Raw genomic sequence first — 20,379 nt, forward strand, 5'->3', positions numbered from 1 at the left:
TTTAAGTACAATAGTTTCTGCTGTCAGGAAATTAGTAGAGTAAGTAGGAAGTGCCTTACTCCCGGTAGGTTGGTATCGATAGAACTATACATTAGTATCCATCCACCCGTGAGTAAGGTCTATCCTATATGAAAACAGTTTCGACTCTAGATCCACACAGGAATTACAGCAAAGTACCTACTCGCAATGTTACTCCTTTAAACATTTAGGCCAGACATCGTTTCAAACTGTTCGACAGTGTTAGATACGTATGGGTAGGTATTGATAAAAAAATAAATGTTGATTTAGATGTTCTAAATTATCTTCTCATCATTTAAAGTTAAAACCTGGATTGTCCAAGTGAGTTTACAAGATTTACATAATGACATTACGTCATAATCAGCAAACATGTAACGAAAACCTCCAAGAAATACATAAATATTTAAATTTAGGTACGTAATGAATTAAGTGAGGGCTTAGAAGTACGGGGACCAATATTAACCAAAGATAACAAGTGAAAACGGCTAAGAAACTTTCAAATGACGCAGATTACTAAATGCGATTTTAAGTACTTACCTAGTCGTGCATTCAGCCTCACAAATAAAACAATCATAAGATTTAAGAAATTAATTAATATTTTAATTTGTGTTGAACTTTGTACTTTTGTAAATAATTATATGAATATCTATTTTCTTAATCCCAATGCAGAGCAAGCAGTTAAATAAACTTCAACTACCTATACTTTTGTGCACATTTTCCAGTAGTATTGTTATTTTCAAGGTTTCATAATTTCAATTCTTAATCCTATAAAATGTGGCTAATATTAATATTATTATTATTACAAACAAACTGTAAATATAATATGACTAAATGAAATAAAGTTAATACAGTAAAAATGAATAATAAAAAATTGAAAATAGTAAAAATGTCTCTCCCTTACATTTTAAACTATCATAAATGGCTTTTTAAACGTCGTTTCCCTTATGATGGACTCCGAAACGAAGGTAGAAAAAATGTTTATAATGCAAATCGTTGTTAAGATGCAATAAAAATACAAAATTTTGTATAATACCTTCTAAATTGTTTAAAAGTTGTAAACAAGGATGTAAAACTTTTTTGATATGTGGAGTTGTACACAGAATTGAAAATGTCATACTTACTGGCAAACCCACTATCTATTAAACTAACGAATTAAAAAGGCAATTAAGTCATACTCAAACTATTGATAATGTTATTTGATTTAAATATCGGCGCGTATTCCTCGCACAAATATATGAGTGCAAGCGGAATATACCTATGAATTTTATTGATAATATTAAATTATTGTTTTACATATAATATACAGTATAATTTCAATTATGATAATGTGACGTGTAAAATTATTATTCTATAAATAAATAGATTGAAATTTTTTATTGAATGCACGGTGGTTAAAATGATAATCCTACACGAACATATCAACCCAACCAGAAAACGGGATTGCCAGAAATCATGACATTATAAATAGGGTTGATTTTGAAAAAAATGTTAATGCTATTATTAATGACTGAAATTACATTGTTTCAGTCTACAAAATATTCAATACATACCTATTTTAAAAATATAAAAAAATTATAACATCTAAGTTAGTGTTATATTTATAAAAACAATACAAATGTAAAAAACAAAGCCAAAAAAACTATTGCTTTTTAAAATTGCTTTTACTACTTTCGCTTTGTAATAATTCAACTATAACCAAATATATGACGAGGGGCATAAATCGGTAAAAATGTTCGATAAAATATTAAAATCCCTAAAAAATTCCCTAATTAACATTGCTTAAACATCGATATTCTACTTGTCGTTTTACAATTAAATTTATGTTACAATTTTTACAATCATTATCTAACTACTAAACTACAAGCCGTCAACATAGTGTGGCCTACATAACTATAATTGTTACAGCTAAATTCCAAGGAAATAACATTTTAATATTTATAAAACATCAAACTATTATTTCGAATAAATTTACAGTTTTGCCATTGAAAAGGGAACATTCATTTATATGATTTACTAAAACTTATGTTTACCCTAAACATTTAAATGAAATAATAGGAATCTCACAATTTATTTGTATATTAACTATCTCTAACACCAAACACTGCAAACAAGGAACAGCAATATGATACAGAAATGCATCATTCAACATAATTTATAAATCCACTACGATTATTGTTCATAACTATTAAATGTCAAACATGATTATGTTGTTATTTACAATTATTTTATAAATATTAGTAGTGAAATGTATCATTTCTATAACTGTGAAGGCTACGCCACAGAGGCTGTGTGGCATCAGCGGGACGCACAGTGTGCGTGATGCGTGGTAAGGGGCAAATTGAATAAACGGAAACGCCTCGTCCACGAAACGCACGCTGCGAGCGTCCACGGGCGGGCAAGGCGCGCAAAGCCAGCGCGATGCGGATGTGTTATGAGTAACCGCACGCATCACGCAATTAACGCCTCCCGCTGGTGTCGCGCAACATATGTGGCCAAACCTTAATTAATGTGAATACAAAACATTGATGACAAAGTATTTATGCTCCCGTGATTATCCTACATTCATTCATACCTCAACTAAAATAATGTAGGTACATAAGTATGTTATACACAGTTACGTATTATGTAGTAGGTAATTTGGTAGTTTATAAACCTTTAAACTTTTATAAACTTATTGCTTATTAAATGTAATAGTTTATGTCAGCGAATAAAGGTCAATGGTAGTTGAGATACATATATCGTAAATAGTTACATATTTCATACTCATCATACGTCAGTGTATTATACCTATACCTAGGAGAATTTATATGAAACTTAAATTTTTTCACGTTTATTTTCGCTTCATTTATTTTGCTGCAAATCATATCTATAAAGGAATGGAAATAATGATTAGTTTTAATAAGTAAATGGTATAATTTATCCAGATATTGAAAAAAATATGAGCTGTGGTTTATTTTTTAATGCTTATAAAAATAGCTGAATTTATAATCCATTTATTATATTACAAATCCTTTACAAGGAATAATGCAAGTAATTCAGTCTTCCAAGCGTCGACTTTGTCAATGATATAGTACATCACATAGACACGCACATACATACATAAATTTACAATTAACGAAATTAAAGCCATACAATAAACAATATTTTAATAATTTAGATAACTTAAGGTGTGTTTTTACAATAATAGATAACAGTAAAACATCATAATTATTAATAATGATACTTTGAATGTACTTTTTTAGACAAATTCAGACAATGTTTGCCAGCATCTTCTCACTCACTATATTTCTTGTTATCAACTGTTATAAGTTTCTTAATAACGACTCAAATATTTTTATTCATGTTATGATTTTTTTTTATGATTATATTTGAAAACTTTATAAATACATTACGATATTCATTAGTAAGTATGTAACAAGTAGTCATTTCTTTGAGAAGACCCAAGTTTTAAAGTACCTACCAAACATGAAGCTACAATGATTTATTGTTGTGGTAACTTTCATAATATACCTAGTAAAGAGTATATGTATATATTTTTTGCCAACTCTTACAGGCAACTTGACAGTCTGTTCTGCGCAACCTTTAATCGTCTAGAGGCCGCCTAAGCTAACTTTTCAACGACTTGAACAAAACAAAGTGAGGGGTGTCATTATAAACGTCAAATTTTCATATTATATTTTCAAAATAAGACATTAATGATATAATTGCCACACTTTGTTAGTTTAAATTCGAAATAAGTGAGGCCGCCGTGTTCTGACTGGCTGACATCGGCGGCCTGCCAAGAGGTAATATCCAATTGGTATCATTAAGTAACAGAAATAAGTTGGTATTTAAAACGCGTCTTCTTACACAGAGTGACTTATACAGAGTGATTCACAAGACGCGAGCAGGCTGACCAACCCCATTCAGTAAATATTAATGGTTCATCTCCCGTGGATTTAAGTGTAAAAAATATACTCTTTTAATGTTTTTTTACCTTTTTGTTATCTATGATAGTTCATTTTAATATGGAGTACCTGTCACGTAAAATGTATGAATTAATTTTTTGGAAGTCTAGCACATTAATTTATTTAGAAACATATTAACATTTAAGGAATAAAAATACGGTAAATACATGTTTCTTTAATTATTTTTTTTAATTTAGTCTAACCAAAAGGGAATTGGAAGAACTGTAATAAGAATCAACATTCGGCGCGTGAGGTATAATTAAGATAATAGTTATTTGTACAACAAGAGAGCAAAGTTTGATATTTCTTCGAGTGTTTGTTTTGAGTCCCGTACAAGCGAAAGATTCTATAATAGACTCGCTACGCTCGTGAATCTAATTTAGAATTTTGAGCGTAGTAAGGGCCTCTTAAGCGCACCAGATGTAAATAACTTTGATCTCGTGTAGTACACAAAATTTTTCACGTCAGTCAGCCATCAAAAAATAAAACCTGAAAAAATTGTAATCCGTCTTCATCGCTATTTCACTCATGTTTTCTGAAGGTATTCTAACAATTAACTTTAATTACCGCAATAAAACAAAACGAAAGAAATTTCTATAAAATAATACGAAAATAATGAATTAACGAACATCAATTGACAGTTCAAACGAAAACTTTTTTTGTGTAAAAAAAAACTTTGTAAGATACGGTCCGAATTGCGGATACTACTATTTGTCAACTATATTAAAGAGATCGTCAAAAGTAGTTAAGTAGAATTATTTACTGCGTAACAAATGCGTAAATTTTTATAAGTTCATTGTTTTGATTGTATAATAAAATACGTAAAATATGGTGTTTTTATTAAATTTTAAACGTTTATTTCATTAATTAATTATTACGAATGAAGACTCGTAGGGTATTTTGGAACGATGCGGTCTGACTTATTTGGGGGGTCTATTATAAACCGTCAATATACCGTTGAATTACCTATGCACTTTTTTTGTCTCTTTCTTTTTGAAAATGACGTGAAAGGGACAAAGACAATACAATCCAAATACTTCGAACTTGTATTGGCCCCGCACGTTGAAATGACATTCGAATATAAAGGTCACTTGAATGTTATTTTGTCTCACTCAGTGAGCAAAATGCGATTTTGCTCACTGTTTTTAAGCAGCAAATTACCCTTGTTCGAACTGCTGACGTGAAAAACATATTTAACCGTTATGACAGCACGTTGATTATGAAGAAAATATTTTTTCACAGTTGAGTGAGATACAACTTTTCAAAAGTAAACAGTGTCTGATGAAATTCAACTTGACACTTGTTATGGATGAAGCAAAGACTATCGGCATTTGACGAACATATTTAAGCATGTACTCATTTTCAATTAACTAAAAAAAAGGTTTATCATACCTAGTAATATTGGTTCCAAACCGTTGTTATAAAATATAACTTATAATCTACTGAATGCATAGGGTTAATCTTGCTCAGGTCTTTTAAATCAAGTAACTTAGGGTAGGTACACGTAAGAGAAGTGAAGTGAAGAAGAGAGTGAATTTTGTATGAACAGTTTTTATGCCCAAATTTACTTTTGAGGTTTTCGCTCAAATGTGTAACAAGGAAAGCGTTTTAATTACCTACCCTAGAAAATATGTTCTGCATATATATTATTCACATATAATCGAAAACAATCCTGTTTGTTGGTTAACCCAGAACAAGTTTACTTTTTAACAGCTTTATTTATACTATCAACTAAGTCAACTTACGTAAGGCGCCATGAGGAATAAAAATATCGCATAATTTTACGTATAGGTACTTATATAAACTTTGAGATTTATTTAATTCTCAAAGGCATTTAATATTATTTATTTTATTTTGTGCATTCTAAGCGGCTTAAGGGCGAAGCCCTGAGTCTACGTCATGGATCATAAAAATAGCGAAGGTTTCGAAAATAGGAAAGAAAAGTGAAATTAAATTAAAATGGACCCGGGTATGTCCTTAAACTACGTCCAAAAGCTCTCTTTTTGACGTAGTTCCGTGCACCTCTGTGGGTATTATGAATGTCATCTCGGTTTTTGTGGTAGGGCATAGCATAGCGGATGTCATTCCAGATCTAGAGCGGAGCCCAACTGGGGAAGTACCTCCACTCATAGTGTTGTGTTCCTGCCGGTAAGTAAAGTTGCCAGAGCTCAACGAGGATGCAGAGTGGAGTTACAGGCGTCCATAGGCTACGGAGACTGCTTACCACCAGGCAGGCCGTATACTTGTTTGCCACCGACATAGTATAAAAAAAATCTAGTTCATAATTAAAATTTAATTTTTGGAACTTGGAGACAGGTAACTTAATAAATAAATTTTTTTCAACACGGAGGATTCGTTTCGCTATATCTTTCAATATTTTCAAAGCCTTTCCAAGATTTTGATGACCCTCATTATAAATCTACTATTTACAATTAAACGCTTAAAGAAGTTATATGTTATAGAAGTCAAGTTATTGAACTGGTTATTTGTGCATATATTACATGTTCAAAATTAGTCGTCATAACGTGATTAGTCGTCATCGCAAAAGTACCTTAGTCATTTTAAGTAGGTACTGATCAGAGTACTTCTCATTTATTGTTACTAATTTATCACCATGCATTTTATATTAAATAAAAACAATTACAACGTTTGACTACCTTGTGATTAAAATAAAATATTATAACTTTTAGACTAAAAGGTATAATGAATTATAGCAATACTACATAAATAAAAAATAATGTATATAACTGCAACACAAACATTGATTCGTAAATTTAAAATATTTAGCGATACAAGTTTCAAAGAAATTAAAAGTGAATCTTTTATTCAATATTTTAAATTGTATTGACTAACATACTAGTATAATGTCGCTTAATTAATTATTACGTTGAAATATTCATTAACATACTACGAAATTTGTTATATTCGTATTTACTTTAATATTTTATTATTACCAACCACTTTCCAAAACTTATTTTCTACCAGTATTTGTACTGCAATATTAACTATTAATTTAGTGTCATTTATATGTTATACGACTATACGTATTGAAATAAATTTTAGGGTGATTATATAAGAATTATCTCATGAAACAAATCAGATACGAGTAATAACGTCTTTTATTTACCAGGTGCCTACAAATTCTAAAGTAAAATCACGTTGAAAAAAATATCAATTTATGGGTCCTCGACTATGAATGTAAGCATAAACAGCTTTATAATATTATTTTTATACATATTTTTAACACTTTGTGCTATATGTGCGTTTCGCAGTTTCCGCGATACAAAAGTACAATCAGTGTAAAAATAATCTTCTTAACACTTTATACTTTAGACGACTTACGTATAAAAGTTACACAGTACTAAAACATCAACTGATTATGTTCTTGTTACCTACGAGTATGTTATGGAGTAGTCACCAGCACGGACAACATCAAACTGCCGAACTCAAAACTTTACTTAACATAAGTCGTATTTTTCGATATGCTGATAGGTACGATGCGCCAACACAGCGCGTGCCAACATGATGGCGTTGCAGACTGGTTCCAGAACAACAGCTTACATCTATCTTATACTCCCGTGTGGTTGAATATGAACGATACAGCATTCTTGTCAACGGGTGGTGATCTTCGTGTTATTGATGGATGATTGTTATTGTTGTAATGCCATGACTTTCTCGTTGACGTACTCGATGATTGCAACGCAATAGTTTCATAGTAACGTAATCTGCCGCAACATTTTCTACTTTTGATAATAGCAACAAATCCCTTTCTATATTTTTTATTGAAGAACGCGTATAAGATGGGATTGATGCAAGAATTTGATGATCCCAGCCACTGTGCGAGTGGTGTTACAACAGGGAACATTTCTTCTTCCCACTTTTGAATTGGTCCGCCAAGTTTTATTCTTGCGAATATGAGGTAAAGCGGGAACCAGGACAAAACGAACAGAATCACAACGGCGACAAGCATTTTTACGACCTTTACTTTGGATTTCTGCTGCATGTTTTCCATGTGAGCGTCTTGGGTATCCGTTGGGATAGATCTTCTCCAGACTTTAATCCAGATGAGTATGTAGCACATGGTAATGAGAAGCATTGGTAAGATATAACAAAAAATTAGATTTCCGATCACAAAGTATAGGATTTCGCTCAAGGGATTCGGCCAAACGTCGAGACACAGGAGAACATGAGGATTGTCTTCAAACACCACCACCAGATCGAAAAAGAAGACCCAAGGAGTGGTGACCAGGACGGCGAAGATCCAGATGAACACGATCATTAGACGTGCACGGCGCTTGGTGATTTGGCATTTCAAAGGCCACCAGATGGCAAGGAATCTGAAACAAATAAAAGAAAAATAAGTTTGTTGAAAACATGTAAAGTTAATCAGTGCTGTTTATTTGAAAACTGGTACTAGCATTTTTTGGACAAAATGTAACATGGTTTATCTTTATAACTATATGTGTATCCATAATGTTTTTTAATATTTGTTACTTTTACTGATTTCCTATTTTGCTTTGCCACCTTATTTTCGAACCCTTTTTAGGGTTCCGTAGTCAACTAGGAACCCTTATAGTTTCGCCATATCCGTCTGTCTGTCTGTCTGTCCGAGGCTTTGCTCCGTGGTCGTTAGTGCTAGAAAGCTGAAATTTGGCATGGATATATAAATCAATAAAGCCGACAAAGTCGTACAATAAAATCTAAAATATTTTTTTTTTAGATTTTATTGTAGTATGCAGATATCTACTTATAGGGCTACGCCAGACATACAGACACTTAAATTTGCTTAATTAATGTAAGAACACACGAAAGAATTGGTATCTGACGTTACAGTCTCGTGGAATTACCCCCCATATAGCAAATTTCATCGAAATCGTTAGAGCCGTTTCCGAGATCCCCAAAATATATAAAAAATATAGAGAGATTAAAAAAATATATAGAATTGCTCGTTTAAAGCTATAAGATAATAGCTACCTATATTTTGCATTCACATTCTTCTTAATTAGGAGCTAAACCACGTTCTTTGAAAGTTAAATAACAACTAGGATATTAACTGGAAAAAAAATTAGACCAACTGGGCGTAAGTAACTAGTCAGTCTTGCGAAATAATTGGTTCGTCTGGTTCGAAGGCAGCGTTCAAGGCATTATCGTTTTACAAAATCCCAAAAAAAAATAGTCCTGCTATCTCGGTTGCCCAGTTGCCTACGAAACAGGAGCATAAAAGACACAATAAGAAGTTGAAATTAAACTTTTTGTTACGATTTTCCGACCCTTTGGGGTTATGCAAATTACTGGCAAATAACGGTTTAAGCAGCAGCTCTATTATTTATAACCTATTTTATGGCTGGGCAGATTGATCCCAAATACAAAATGGCCGTCGGGTTCAAATGCCTTTACACTTTTTACTTTTAATTCAAGATATGTATGTGTTTAATGGGTACACGTAGAAAAATATGAAATGCTGTATACACGTGAATAAATTTACAAAAACACTTAATAAAATTGTCTCTAAATAAAACGATATGGCACCTACGGCCCGATTCGAACTTTAAGATACGTAAAATATTAGTTCTAGATACGACATGGATCTGATATGTCAGTATCAAAATTGACGTTTCTTCAAACAAAAATGATTCATATCGTATCTAGACCTGATAATTATAATCTGAGAAAAAATACTTATAAGATTATTCGTATAAACATTTCTAACTCATTAACACAAAAGTATATTTACGACGAATTAGGTATCATTGAAAATTAGTACAGACGGATCAGAATATCTACAAAGTGTCTTGAAAACCACTTTACCTTACTTACTAACCATAAGTTTAAAGATCTAATTAAAATCCAAAGAAAATAAATTTGAATATACAAGGTGTTTTTTAATGACTTGCACTAAACAATTTTTACGCGATTTCGGGGTTGGTCCCGTAGTATAAGTTGCTCAGTGTGGTCTATATGTTTACCCTGTAAATTATTGCAGGTCATTAAAAAAAACAACCTGGATATGAAACTTCCGTGGGACTCTGAGATATTCAAAAGTATTCAATATATTGTGACCTGTCCTAATATATCTTAGAATAACAATGTTGAATAGGCAGCAAAGCTAAATTTAGACACTTACATTGTGCTTCGTTTCATGTTTCCATGATTACCTACACAGCGAACCTGAAATCTGAATATTGTCAGTTTTGAACTGATTGTCTAAACGGTTACAAAATTACGGTCCGATTTGATTTGGGCCGTTATTCAACCATTAAAATTACTAGTATCCATCTTTTAATACGTGCGTCGTATTTGTCCATAATTTTGATTAAAGTTTCCAATCTAATTACAATAGTTATAAATACCATTGCTCATTTGAAAATACATTTTGGTCCTTAATCGATAACTAAAATAACGTCGCTGCACTTATATATTCCGACATGACGTGCTCAATTTTCAGAAACTGTAAACATACCCCGAAAACTATTGAACACTTTTATTTACTTTAAATTTGACTGTACAACATCAATGGTATTTGGAACAAGTACACCAACGATATTTGAAAACGCGTTGGCATGAGTGAGCGAGCCAGCAAAGTACAATGTAATTTCGTATTTCTGTAATTCCAAACTGTATCCTGCAAAAGCTCGAAATAACAGACATACTCTCCTTAAGAGGTAAATATTTTTCGGTCTCTCAAACACGTGTATGAAGGTATTTTACCGGATTTCCTCAACAATTCTACTAAACCTAGGCTTATCTTCTTTTTTTCCAAGATGAAAAATAAATCTTATCGTAAAGGACAAACCATACACATATGTCAGATAACCCAGTCATATTAGTTTATTATTGGTTTCCCAGGTCTAAGACCTACGGTTAAGTGATTTTTATTATTGCAATGTAAGTGCCGCGGATTCAGTTTTTTTTACTTATTATTTGTCTTTTCAACGTTTTTTTGTTGAAACACAGTGAGTGCCTTCTTATGCGAGTGTCTAGAGATTTTCAGAAATTAAAAAAATAATTAAGTATAAATTGACTAAGTTAGTATAACCTAAACTTAGAGGTCAACCTATGTGTAATTGGTTAATTAATGCTTAGATACAGGAACCAAGGTTCAAAAGGTGTGACAATTAACCCCGTAGTGTAATACTTCCAAACAATGGTTTTCGTTAAATTAAGCTATTACAATTATAATAATGCTGGGCTCTAATACGATTTCATGAGAATGTTTCAATTAATATATAACTGTTGAATATAATTGGCTTAGAGTAATAACTAGCAACGTAGCAACCTACCTATATACGTGCATATTAGTGCCTTCTTTATTATAGGCCCAAAATAAGGGCCCTTTCGCTTGCGCCCACTTTCTCGGAGACCTCCTATTCTGTGTCAGAAATGTCAGAATGGCATACAATAAAACTAAAATACGCTGCACTAATAGTGGCTCTGTGAACTGTAGGTAGACCTCGCGTTAAGCTTAGAAAATGTAAAAGTAAAAAATTATTCGCTGAATCGTTATCGCAGGGAACTCGCAATGGTCTTAAGCGCCAAAAACGCTATTGAGTCCTTTTCTCAAACATGTAATGAAATATTGATGTTATGATCCTTATAATAGGCTGCGAAGTATTACGTTTCAGGTGCGGCTAGGACAAGAGGTCGTAAATGGAATTTCATATAGTCTTGCAGGCATAGGCCGGCAAAGTCCTCTTTTTTAATTTCCATTCCTCATAAATTTGTGGCACAGGGATCATGACATTCTGCCACTATGCGTATTAAAAAAAAACAATAAACGAGTTGGTATGTACTTAGTGCAGTTTTATTTATATAATAAATCCACATGAACAAAACAAATAACTCATTATTATAAAAAAAATTTCTTAACTATACATATACACATTGAAATATTAATATTTCAACTAAATATTAGGTAGCGATAAAAATGTCTACTCAAACATGTCTCTCACCGTATAGAAAAAAAAAGGTTTGGCGGGAAACTTGATAATTTTTCGCTGTAATTCTGTTTTATCGGATTTAATTTTGTTATTTGTAATCTTATTTGTTATAAATAATTTAATATGAGTTCGGATTATTGATTGCACCTCACCTAAATTAAGAGCCGAAGCAGAATTGGCTATACAGAACTTGCTGCCGGTAAAATCAAAGGCGAAATATATGGTTACTTATGACAATTTTATAAATTGGAAAACCAAAAAAAAAGCCCGCAGTTTCTCAGAACACGTGTTTTGCCATATTTTAAAGAACTGGCAGAAACTAAAAAGTCTTCAACATTGTGGGAATTGTACTCTACAAGCATCTTTTAACCCGAAATGCATTGTATTTTATTACAAGCTTTTATTTACTTTCACCTGACCGTTGTCTGTTTGTAATTAAATCTTGCAAGTTAAATTTGACCCACTTCCCGGTTTCCGATGAAGCTGAAAATTTGTATGCATCTGTAAGTCGGGTGACAATGGAATACCATCGAGATGATCTGATGATGGAGACAGGAGGTGGCCATAGGAACTCTGTGATAAAACAACGTAACCTAATTGTGTTTGGGGTTTTTAGAATTGTCTCGATGAGTATTAGTTACTTGTGGAAAGAAAAGTACAGTCAGCGATAAAAGCTTGTACCAAAAATGAAATTTTTGCCAAAAACTTATTAGTATTTTAAACTTTAACTCGACAGTTTAGACTACAACGCTTAATATATATAAAGTTTAGTTTATCTACATATCTAGCGACAAGTACCTATTGCTATTGAGTTCTGATTGATTATTGAGATTGAGAAGAGGTTATAATTTAATTTTCTCAATTGTAAAGGTTCGTTCAGACACGTGCTTTCGTACTTTTTTGAAGTAACATGATAATAAATATAAATGTATGAAGTACCTAAGTATCTGTTTTCTATTAAAACAGAGTTAAAATATAGCGAAATAGTACCTAATATACACACGTTAGTTTTAGTTTTTGTCTTGTTTACTTATAATTTATTTAGAAATAAAACTTTGATTTTTTTGTTGTTTATTTCATTGCATGTTTGAGAAAAGTACTATACATATACGTACCTCGGCGGGAAATATGGGGTTGCCGGCCTCAGACCTATCCGGTCTCGCTTCGTTCGGCCGTCTACTATATGTCTTCGGCCGGCAACCCCTTTCGTCCCGGGTTCTGTAGTAATGTACTATTATGCCACATCTTTCATTTCAATTTCTACATCTTGAAAATTTTCCAAAAACTGGATCGACTAAAAAAACTATATAATCATAGAATCTGGTTACAAAATTTCACTAGAATTTGTACCGGTAGAGGAGAAAATACGGACATACGAAAGCAAAATGCCTGATTTACAACGGAGACCTTCGCTACGCTTCGGTTAATAAAGGCTGTGTAGCAATTTTTAGGCCAGAAGTGTTTTATTTAGTAAAATTACATGTTGTTCTTGTAAAACTAGAACAACATGTATTACTCTTAATTTTATTGAAGCACCGTGGTTTTTGCTCGTGTCTATTTGCTACCAAAACATAGTGTTACCGTCGATTACATACCATTAGGTACCTAATACATAGTGTTATCGTAAATTAATCATACGCAGTGTATTACAAACAAGCGGAACCGGTAGTTGAAGGGCCGTAACGGAGGCCGTATGCAAATATTACCCATGTTTTGATAATGTTGCAAACAAATTTATAATAATACCAGAGGTTAATAAATAAGAAAGATAATAACTGCACCGCGTGCCTCGTCAGCTATGCACTATTATTGCATTTTAGATTTGTTAGTATAAAATCTCACACATATAAGCGCTATCATAGGTACCAAAGTGCAATGAAAGCATTTGGGAATACTGTACCCCTAGTGTAAATATTTTCGACAGCGAAACGTGACGTACGCGTTTGCGTTAAGTGTCATTTTGTATGAGATTTTTGACTTTCCAAAACGGCAAAAGCTGGAATGTCAGATGGCAGTCGCTTTCGTAAAAACTAGTGCCTACGTCATTTCTCGGGATTAATTGCCAAGCGGACCCCAGGCTCCCATTAGCCGTGGCAAAAAGCCAGGACAGCGCGAGTCAGATGATAGCGTAGGGGGTTTTTAAAAATGTAATTCAATAGATATATTATTTACTAGCCTCTTTATCATTAGATATTTTATTCACGCAAAATGAAACTAACAATTCCAATAAGTTTTACTTCCATTTTAAATTAAAATTGCGTAACAAACACATTACTGTTATTTGATAATTGAATTGCCTATATGACTTATTAAATTTATATTAAACTTATTAAAAGAAATGCTACTCGGTTGTGTAGCGCTATGCGGCCCTCTATTCTCAATCTTTTGTTGTTGAATTTGAATGGAGAGAGATTTTGATATTTGAGACGAAATCGCTGCAAGCGAGCCAATGAACCGTTGAGTGTATAAGTATCAAATGTATAGGACCACATGACTACCGAAAGGAGGGTTATTTCTCTTATTTACTTAGTTATTTTGCTACCGACAAAACTGATCTGCCTTGACGTGCCACGACCTGCAGTCTTGTAGCTTATCACGATAATGAGGTGCAATGTGATTAATTTGATATAGCTCCGCTACCAGACACAACAAGGACATTAAAAAAAGTACAGGATTATTAGGTACATTATAAAATTTTGATAAAATAACTGAACGATAATGAATCAGATAGCTAACCAAGCATGCTTTTTACTTTAATTTCGCAATTATGCGAAATGTGCACTTACAAATTGAACGACAGGACATTGCAAGCTCACTGTGTTTACCTACTTGTAATATATATTCCTGGTATCTTTCCAAAGGTTTCAGTATATCAGGTTTAACAAGGTACGAAGCCAAACTCTGCTTAATGAGTGTACATTTTCGAGTCACTAATTAAAACTTATTTTAACTAGCTACCTCAATGTGTCGACAATATAGAGCATCAATTCACCACTACACCCAGTGGGGGTTCAAGGACAATGGCCGGGGTTGGACGACAACCATTATTAAAATCATATTCAATATAGGCAAACTATTAAACGTAACCACCGTTTAAAACCTAAGAAGTATATTGAGATAACTTTTGCTTAGAAATACAATGAAAACATTAACCATACAAAATAGTACAGTCCGCAATATTAAGCAATAATCGAATTACGAGATACGAGCATTTTATAGTAATTTTCAAGCGTCAACGCTTGTTGTCAGTTCCCTACTATAAAAAAACTCATATCTCATAATGTCATGTAATTTTATGTCTCGTAATGTTTGCAGTACACTGCTGCTCGGTAAATTTTCAAAAATGAATTACGGGGTCCTAATTAAGTATAACTTTAAAAAACTTCTTAATGCATGATTACACGGGTAAATTATATGTCTGAGTACTAGAATTTACCCGTGTAATCATGAATTAAGAAGTTTTTACTGTTATTTGACAAAGGAGGTACGGGCACTGGCCCGTATGGGATTTACACATTGTATAGAATTATCATAGCTATTTAATAATTTTGCTCTATTTAGGACACTTAAAAAATGAGCACCTTTCTTCTACATTTTCCCTATAAGTGTCTTACCCTAGAGGCTAATCTCCTGCTACAGATATGTTATTGCTATTGGTATATCCTTACCTTCCTTCCTTCCTTTCCTTCCTTTTTTACCTTTCGCTGCCTTAACTTGCCTTTATTTATGATTGTATAATATATAATGTATGTATGTATATATGTATTTATTTTATTAGTATGTAGGTATGTATTATATTGTTTGCGTCTTCATTTTGTTGAATTATATGTATATCGGCACTACCCGTTCAATGTTGTAAGTTCATAGTTTCCTGCTACCCAAAGGTTGTCTGGAAGAGATCGCTTCTTAGCGATAAGACCGCCTGTTGTTACCTAACTTTTACGCGTTTTTTCATTTCCTGTCTATTTTTAAATGTATGGTGCACAATAAAGAATATTTACTTACTTACTTACTTACTATATCTCGTTTGAAACAATATAGTTATAAAAGCCTAATATATATGATTGCGCTAAAATAAGCCATGTCAATTACTTTATTATTGTAAAAATAAAGTTATAAGAGGTCGCGCAACTTTGATAAGCATATTACATTTCAGACCAATCAATTACGTACCTGTACCCTTTGAGTGCATTTAATTTATGTTTGAAGCTTCATTTTGAGACATAACCAATGACCTACTTACATTTAATTGTTATAACTTTTAACTAATTTATGACGATTTATTCTAAAATTAACATTAATCGGCAGAATTCAATCATTGCCCTACATTAATGAACAAGTCACGATTAAAGCTTACCTAAAGTACCTTTTATAGGTACTAGTAGGCAGGTGCCAATAAAAAATATATGCACGGTTGCTGATTGCTCGTACTTTATATATCGAATTAATTTAAATAATACTTTTCCAGACACCAAAATATGAGTTTTGTTTTAATATGCCTGATGGTGTGGTCCTTGTATGTTCGCAAAATAAATATATTCAGTTAATTAGACCCTTCGACACTGCACACTATAATTAACCCAAATTCCATTTACGGGTAAAATACATCAATCAATGTAAATGGAGTATATACGTACTCACCAACGAATTGCAGTTTTACTGGTTATTAAAACGGTAAGGTACATTGAATTATTAACCTTAAGATACATTCAATGAAGTTCATAAGCATTGGTTACGGACACCGGAATACAGTGAGAAAGTTTAATTTCCATTATTCCAGTTGGTTCGTATATGAGACTCGTATTTAATTGCATAGTGTTATAGTAAGTTAAGCGGTATTTGGGAGGCATAAAGTTTAAATTTCAAGCAGCAGCAGTTTAGGATAGTAGTACTTGAAAGCAAACCGCCGCGTTCGAACAATTTGGCGCCACAATTTGTCAGACGGTCGTGTTAAAAGTAAATGACGTTGAACGTGACATTGGCCTTAAATCTTGTTATTACAGATTATGTAAGGAGTAATCATATGCACGCGATACTGCTTATAAAAATAATATTGTGTACAAATCTTATTTTGTCATACTAGCGGTCTATTTTGTTTCTTACTCACACATTATCCTTTCGCAGCGCAAATATTAAATAAATAATATATGTAGGTAATACTTCAGTATGGGTGATAAATGTTTAGAAATTATTATTTGTACATTAATATAATAGCTATCTATGCATAGTATGTAAGATTTTAAGTATGTTAAAACAGGTCACTCGCGTACTTTAAGTCGAAAACGCTCGACATGTTTCACTCAGTACCGAGAGAACATATTTTACAGTACAAATGGTGCTACTTTACCACACTAGTGCGAAAATTAGCATATTACGTTACTGTGTCAAACGTTTAAATTGCCATATGTACTGTAAAACGTTGTACTATACATGTGCGAATAGGTAATTCGCAACTCGTGTCTATTTAATTTATCGGTCGTGTTTTAATTTATCGCCACTCGTTTCGAATTCCCTATTTTTCGCACTTGTATCGTAAATGTACTATAATATGTCTGTGTCTCACGGAAGTTTTGTTAGTATTTAATAATTTAAAATCTTAAACAACGTTTTCTGCATAAAGCTCACTTTATATTATTGTGAGTATAACCTGAACCAGTATAAATATATTCCACATACATACATAGTTAAAAATAATATTATAAGAATAATTTACACCCAACAACAATTTTACAGGCAAGTAGATTTGCTTACTACTACATACGCAAGCCTTGACTACTATATAAGATCACTTTTATCCTAGTTCTAAACTACTGTAGTTATTTTACTAATAATTCATAGTTTATTAGTTCGGCACATAAGCTGTTTATATAATATATTGAAGCAAACAAGGTGCTCACAAATATCTGATCACAAGTAAGTATGTCAGTGCATGTTCAAGCACTCTTATTACTGAACTTTCAACGAATGTGTTTAACAAAAATGTATGTTCCATTACGCTTTTCACAAGTACAGTAATAATAATAATCCGCTATAGTTATATTTTATCTATTTTAATCGTATTCATGCAATAGTATGCCTAATTTCATCATCTTATTTATAAATGACAATGAAAACAACATGGTAAATATGTAAAGCTTAGAATCGTTCCTTAGGTCGCATAAATTAGAATGCCAAGGTTTCATCTGCTACAAGTTCAATTCAATAAAAATAGTTGTATTCAGGTACTTCTGCGGGATTATTATTTAGGTCAATCGCGTTATTTATCACGTTATTTATTTTAAGTTGAAAAAATAATGATATTTCGTTTATAATATTTTACAAATTTACCTTGATTTTTTATGTTTTGTTAACTTAAAAAAGTTTTTTTTTTAACTTTTATGACGTGTAGCCTTACTACGATCTTACACTGCAATGCATCAAACTTACATATCCGCTAACGTGTGCGTAACTTACTTTTCAACACACTTGCTCAAAACGACGTTTTTATTCCAACGATTTTTGGCTCGTAATCCTAGAAATTAAACATGCGTGCTTTTTCAGTACTTATATAATAACACTCGTGCTTTTTCATTATAATATCCGACTGAATTAAGAAGGTAGCTGATTGCTAATAATATGCATGGAAACGGAGCCTTCTTAATTTGGTTGAGTAATACATTTTTTTTTAACCAACTATTAGGTTTTTCAAATGTTAGTTCAAAGAGGTTTTATCACACCAAACATAATTTATAGATTAAATTATCTCGTAAATTTCATTAATGAATAAACATAACATTTTATCAATTTGATCTCCATCGGTCGAATAGAAATAAGAAAATATTAGCTATTTTACATTTTTCAATTGGCTGTGTGTTGATTTCGTTTGCGCCTTTGCCTTGCGCGCGCATTGGTATCGTGCGTAAAAAAATAAGGCGCCAGCCATTTTCCGTATTTGTCATAAAATTGGAATAGTTTTGCATGTTTTTAGTTTATGATTGACGAAAATGTCATTTTCAAGCATTGGAAATGAACAACACATAAAATTGACGCTGCCAGTAATACTAATAGAGTCAAGAGCCGAGAACGATGATAGCCTTTTACCATCAAAATCGGCTGAAAAATAATTGGCGGCATATGAAACTTTTGTTCAATGGAAAATCAGCAAAAACGCTCAGTCTTTCTTGGAAAACGTGTTGGTAGCTTATTTTAATGAACTGGTGAATAAGTGCTTACAAGCCCAGCACGCTTTGGTGCAATTATTCGATGTTAAAACTGTAAGCCACCATTTTGAAAATTGTACGTACTTTTACTGTATTGACAAAATAAATCTAAGTTATACGTTTTGTTTTTTGCCTCGCAAGTGTGTTGAAAAACGTCGTATGAGACGCGTGTGCTATGGTCATTACACACATCGGCTTTCTTATTACGCGCTCGCTTGCAGCTCGCGCGCACAATATCGCCTCGTGTGTAATGACCAACTTAGCACACTTGTATCATAATGTACTATTATATGCATCTCGCTCGTACTCGCATATTGGTGAATATGTCAGTGTCAAACTGGTGGTAGCCGTAGAGATTTTATTAATTATGTATAGTATTAAGTATATACTACAAATACAAATACAAATCTTTATTTATAACGCCAAAGTTACAAGTCACAAAATCAAAAGGTTTGACAATAATAATAGGTACAATAGTAAACCAAATTATTCATACAGATTATTATTCAATGCGATTATTACACTAAACATAAGTTAACACAGTGTGTAAGCACATTGAAACTTATGTGTACGGAAGTTTAAAAAACTCATCGACACTGTACAAAGATAAAGTTAGTAGCCACTTTCGCAGTCTACGTTTAAATATATCGGTGGATGCTGCATCTCTAACCGCTGCGGGTAGTCTGTTATAAACGGACGGGCCCATAATGTACGGGGAACGCTCTGACTTTGAAAGCTTGTGTTTAGGAGTAACAAGTTGGTAATTAAATTTGTTACTACGAAGCGCATGACTCTTGTTCGTGCCGCGTTTTTTGAACAAATGTAAATTCAAGTGAGTTAATATCGCCACCTGGTACACGTGTTCGCCCGGCAATGTCAAGACCCCTAGATTTTCGAAGAGGTACTACTCGTATAAGACCTGAAACCGAATAAGAACCGAAATATTATTGCGCCGATTATTGATTTAATTAATAATTGTTTATGCTGTTAATTAATAATTGCAGCGACTGGCAGGAACATGAACCAAACCGTGATGAGTGGCGGAAGAAAGGGGAGGATTTTACCCAGCAGTGGGACACAAAATAAGCTACTAAAAAAATAAAATTTGGGGACATTCTTACACAAATCGACCAAGCCCCAAACTAAGCAAAGCTTGTACTATGGGTACTAGGCAACTATATACATACGTATATAGATAAATACATACTTATACATAGAAAATACCCCATATCTACTCGATACACTATCGTCTTCATTTCTTAATACTCTTTTTACTTT

The 20,379-nt window shown here is 32.6% G+C and overlaps 1 protein-coding gene across 1 annotated transcript in view; it reads right to left on the minus strand.

Moving 5' to 3' along the window:
- Positions 1–7,034: 7,034 nt before the first annotated feature.
- The window catches only part of LOC133516135 (neuropeptide SIFamide receptor-like), a 153,488-nt gene continuing 140,143 nt past the window's right edge, over positions 7,035–20,379 (minus strand). The window contains exon 3 of the mRNA XM_061848907.1: positions 7,035–8,302. Coding sequence (XP_061704891.1) covers positions 7,534–8,302 — 769 coding nt within the window. The 3' untranslated portion in view covers positions 7,035–7,533. The remainder of the gene's footprint in view (positions 8,303–20,379) is intronic.

This window comes from Cydia pomonella, chromosome 3 (genome assembly GCF_033807575.1).
Source record: "Cydia pomonella isolate Wapato2018A chromosome 3, ilCydPomo1, whole genome shotgun sequence".
Classification (NCBI taxonomy): Eukaryota; Metazoa; Arthropoda; class Insecta; order Lepidoptera; family Tortricidae; genus Cydia; species Cydia pomonella.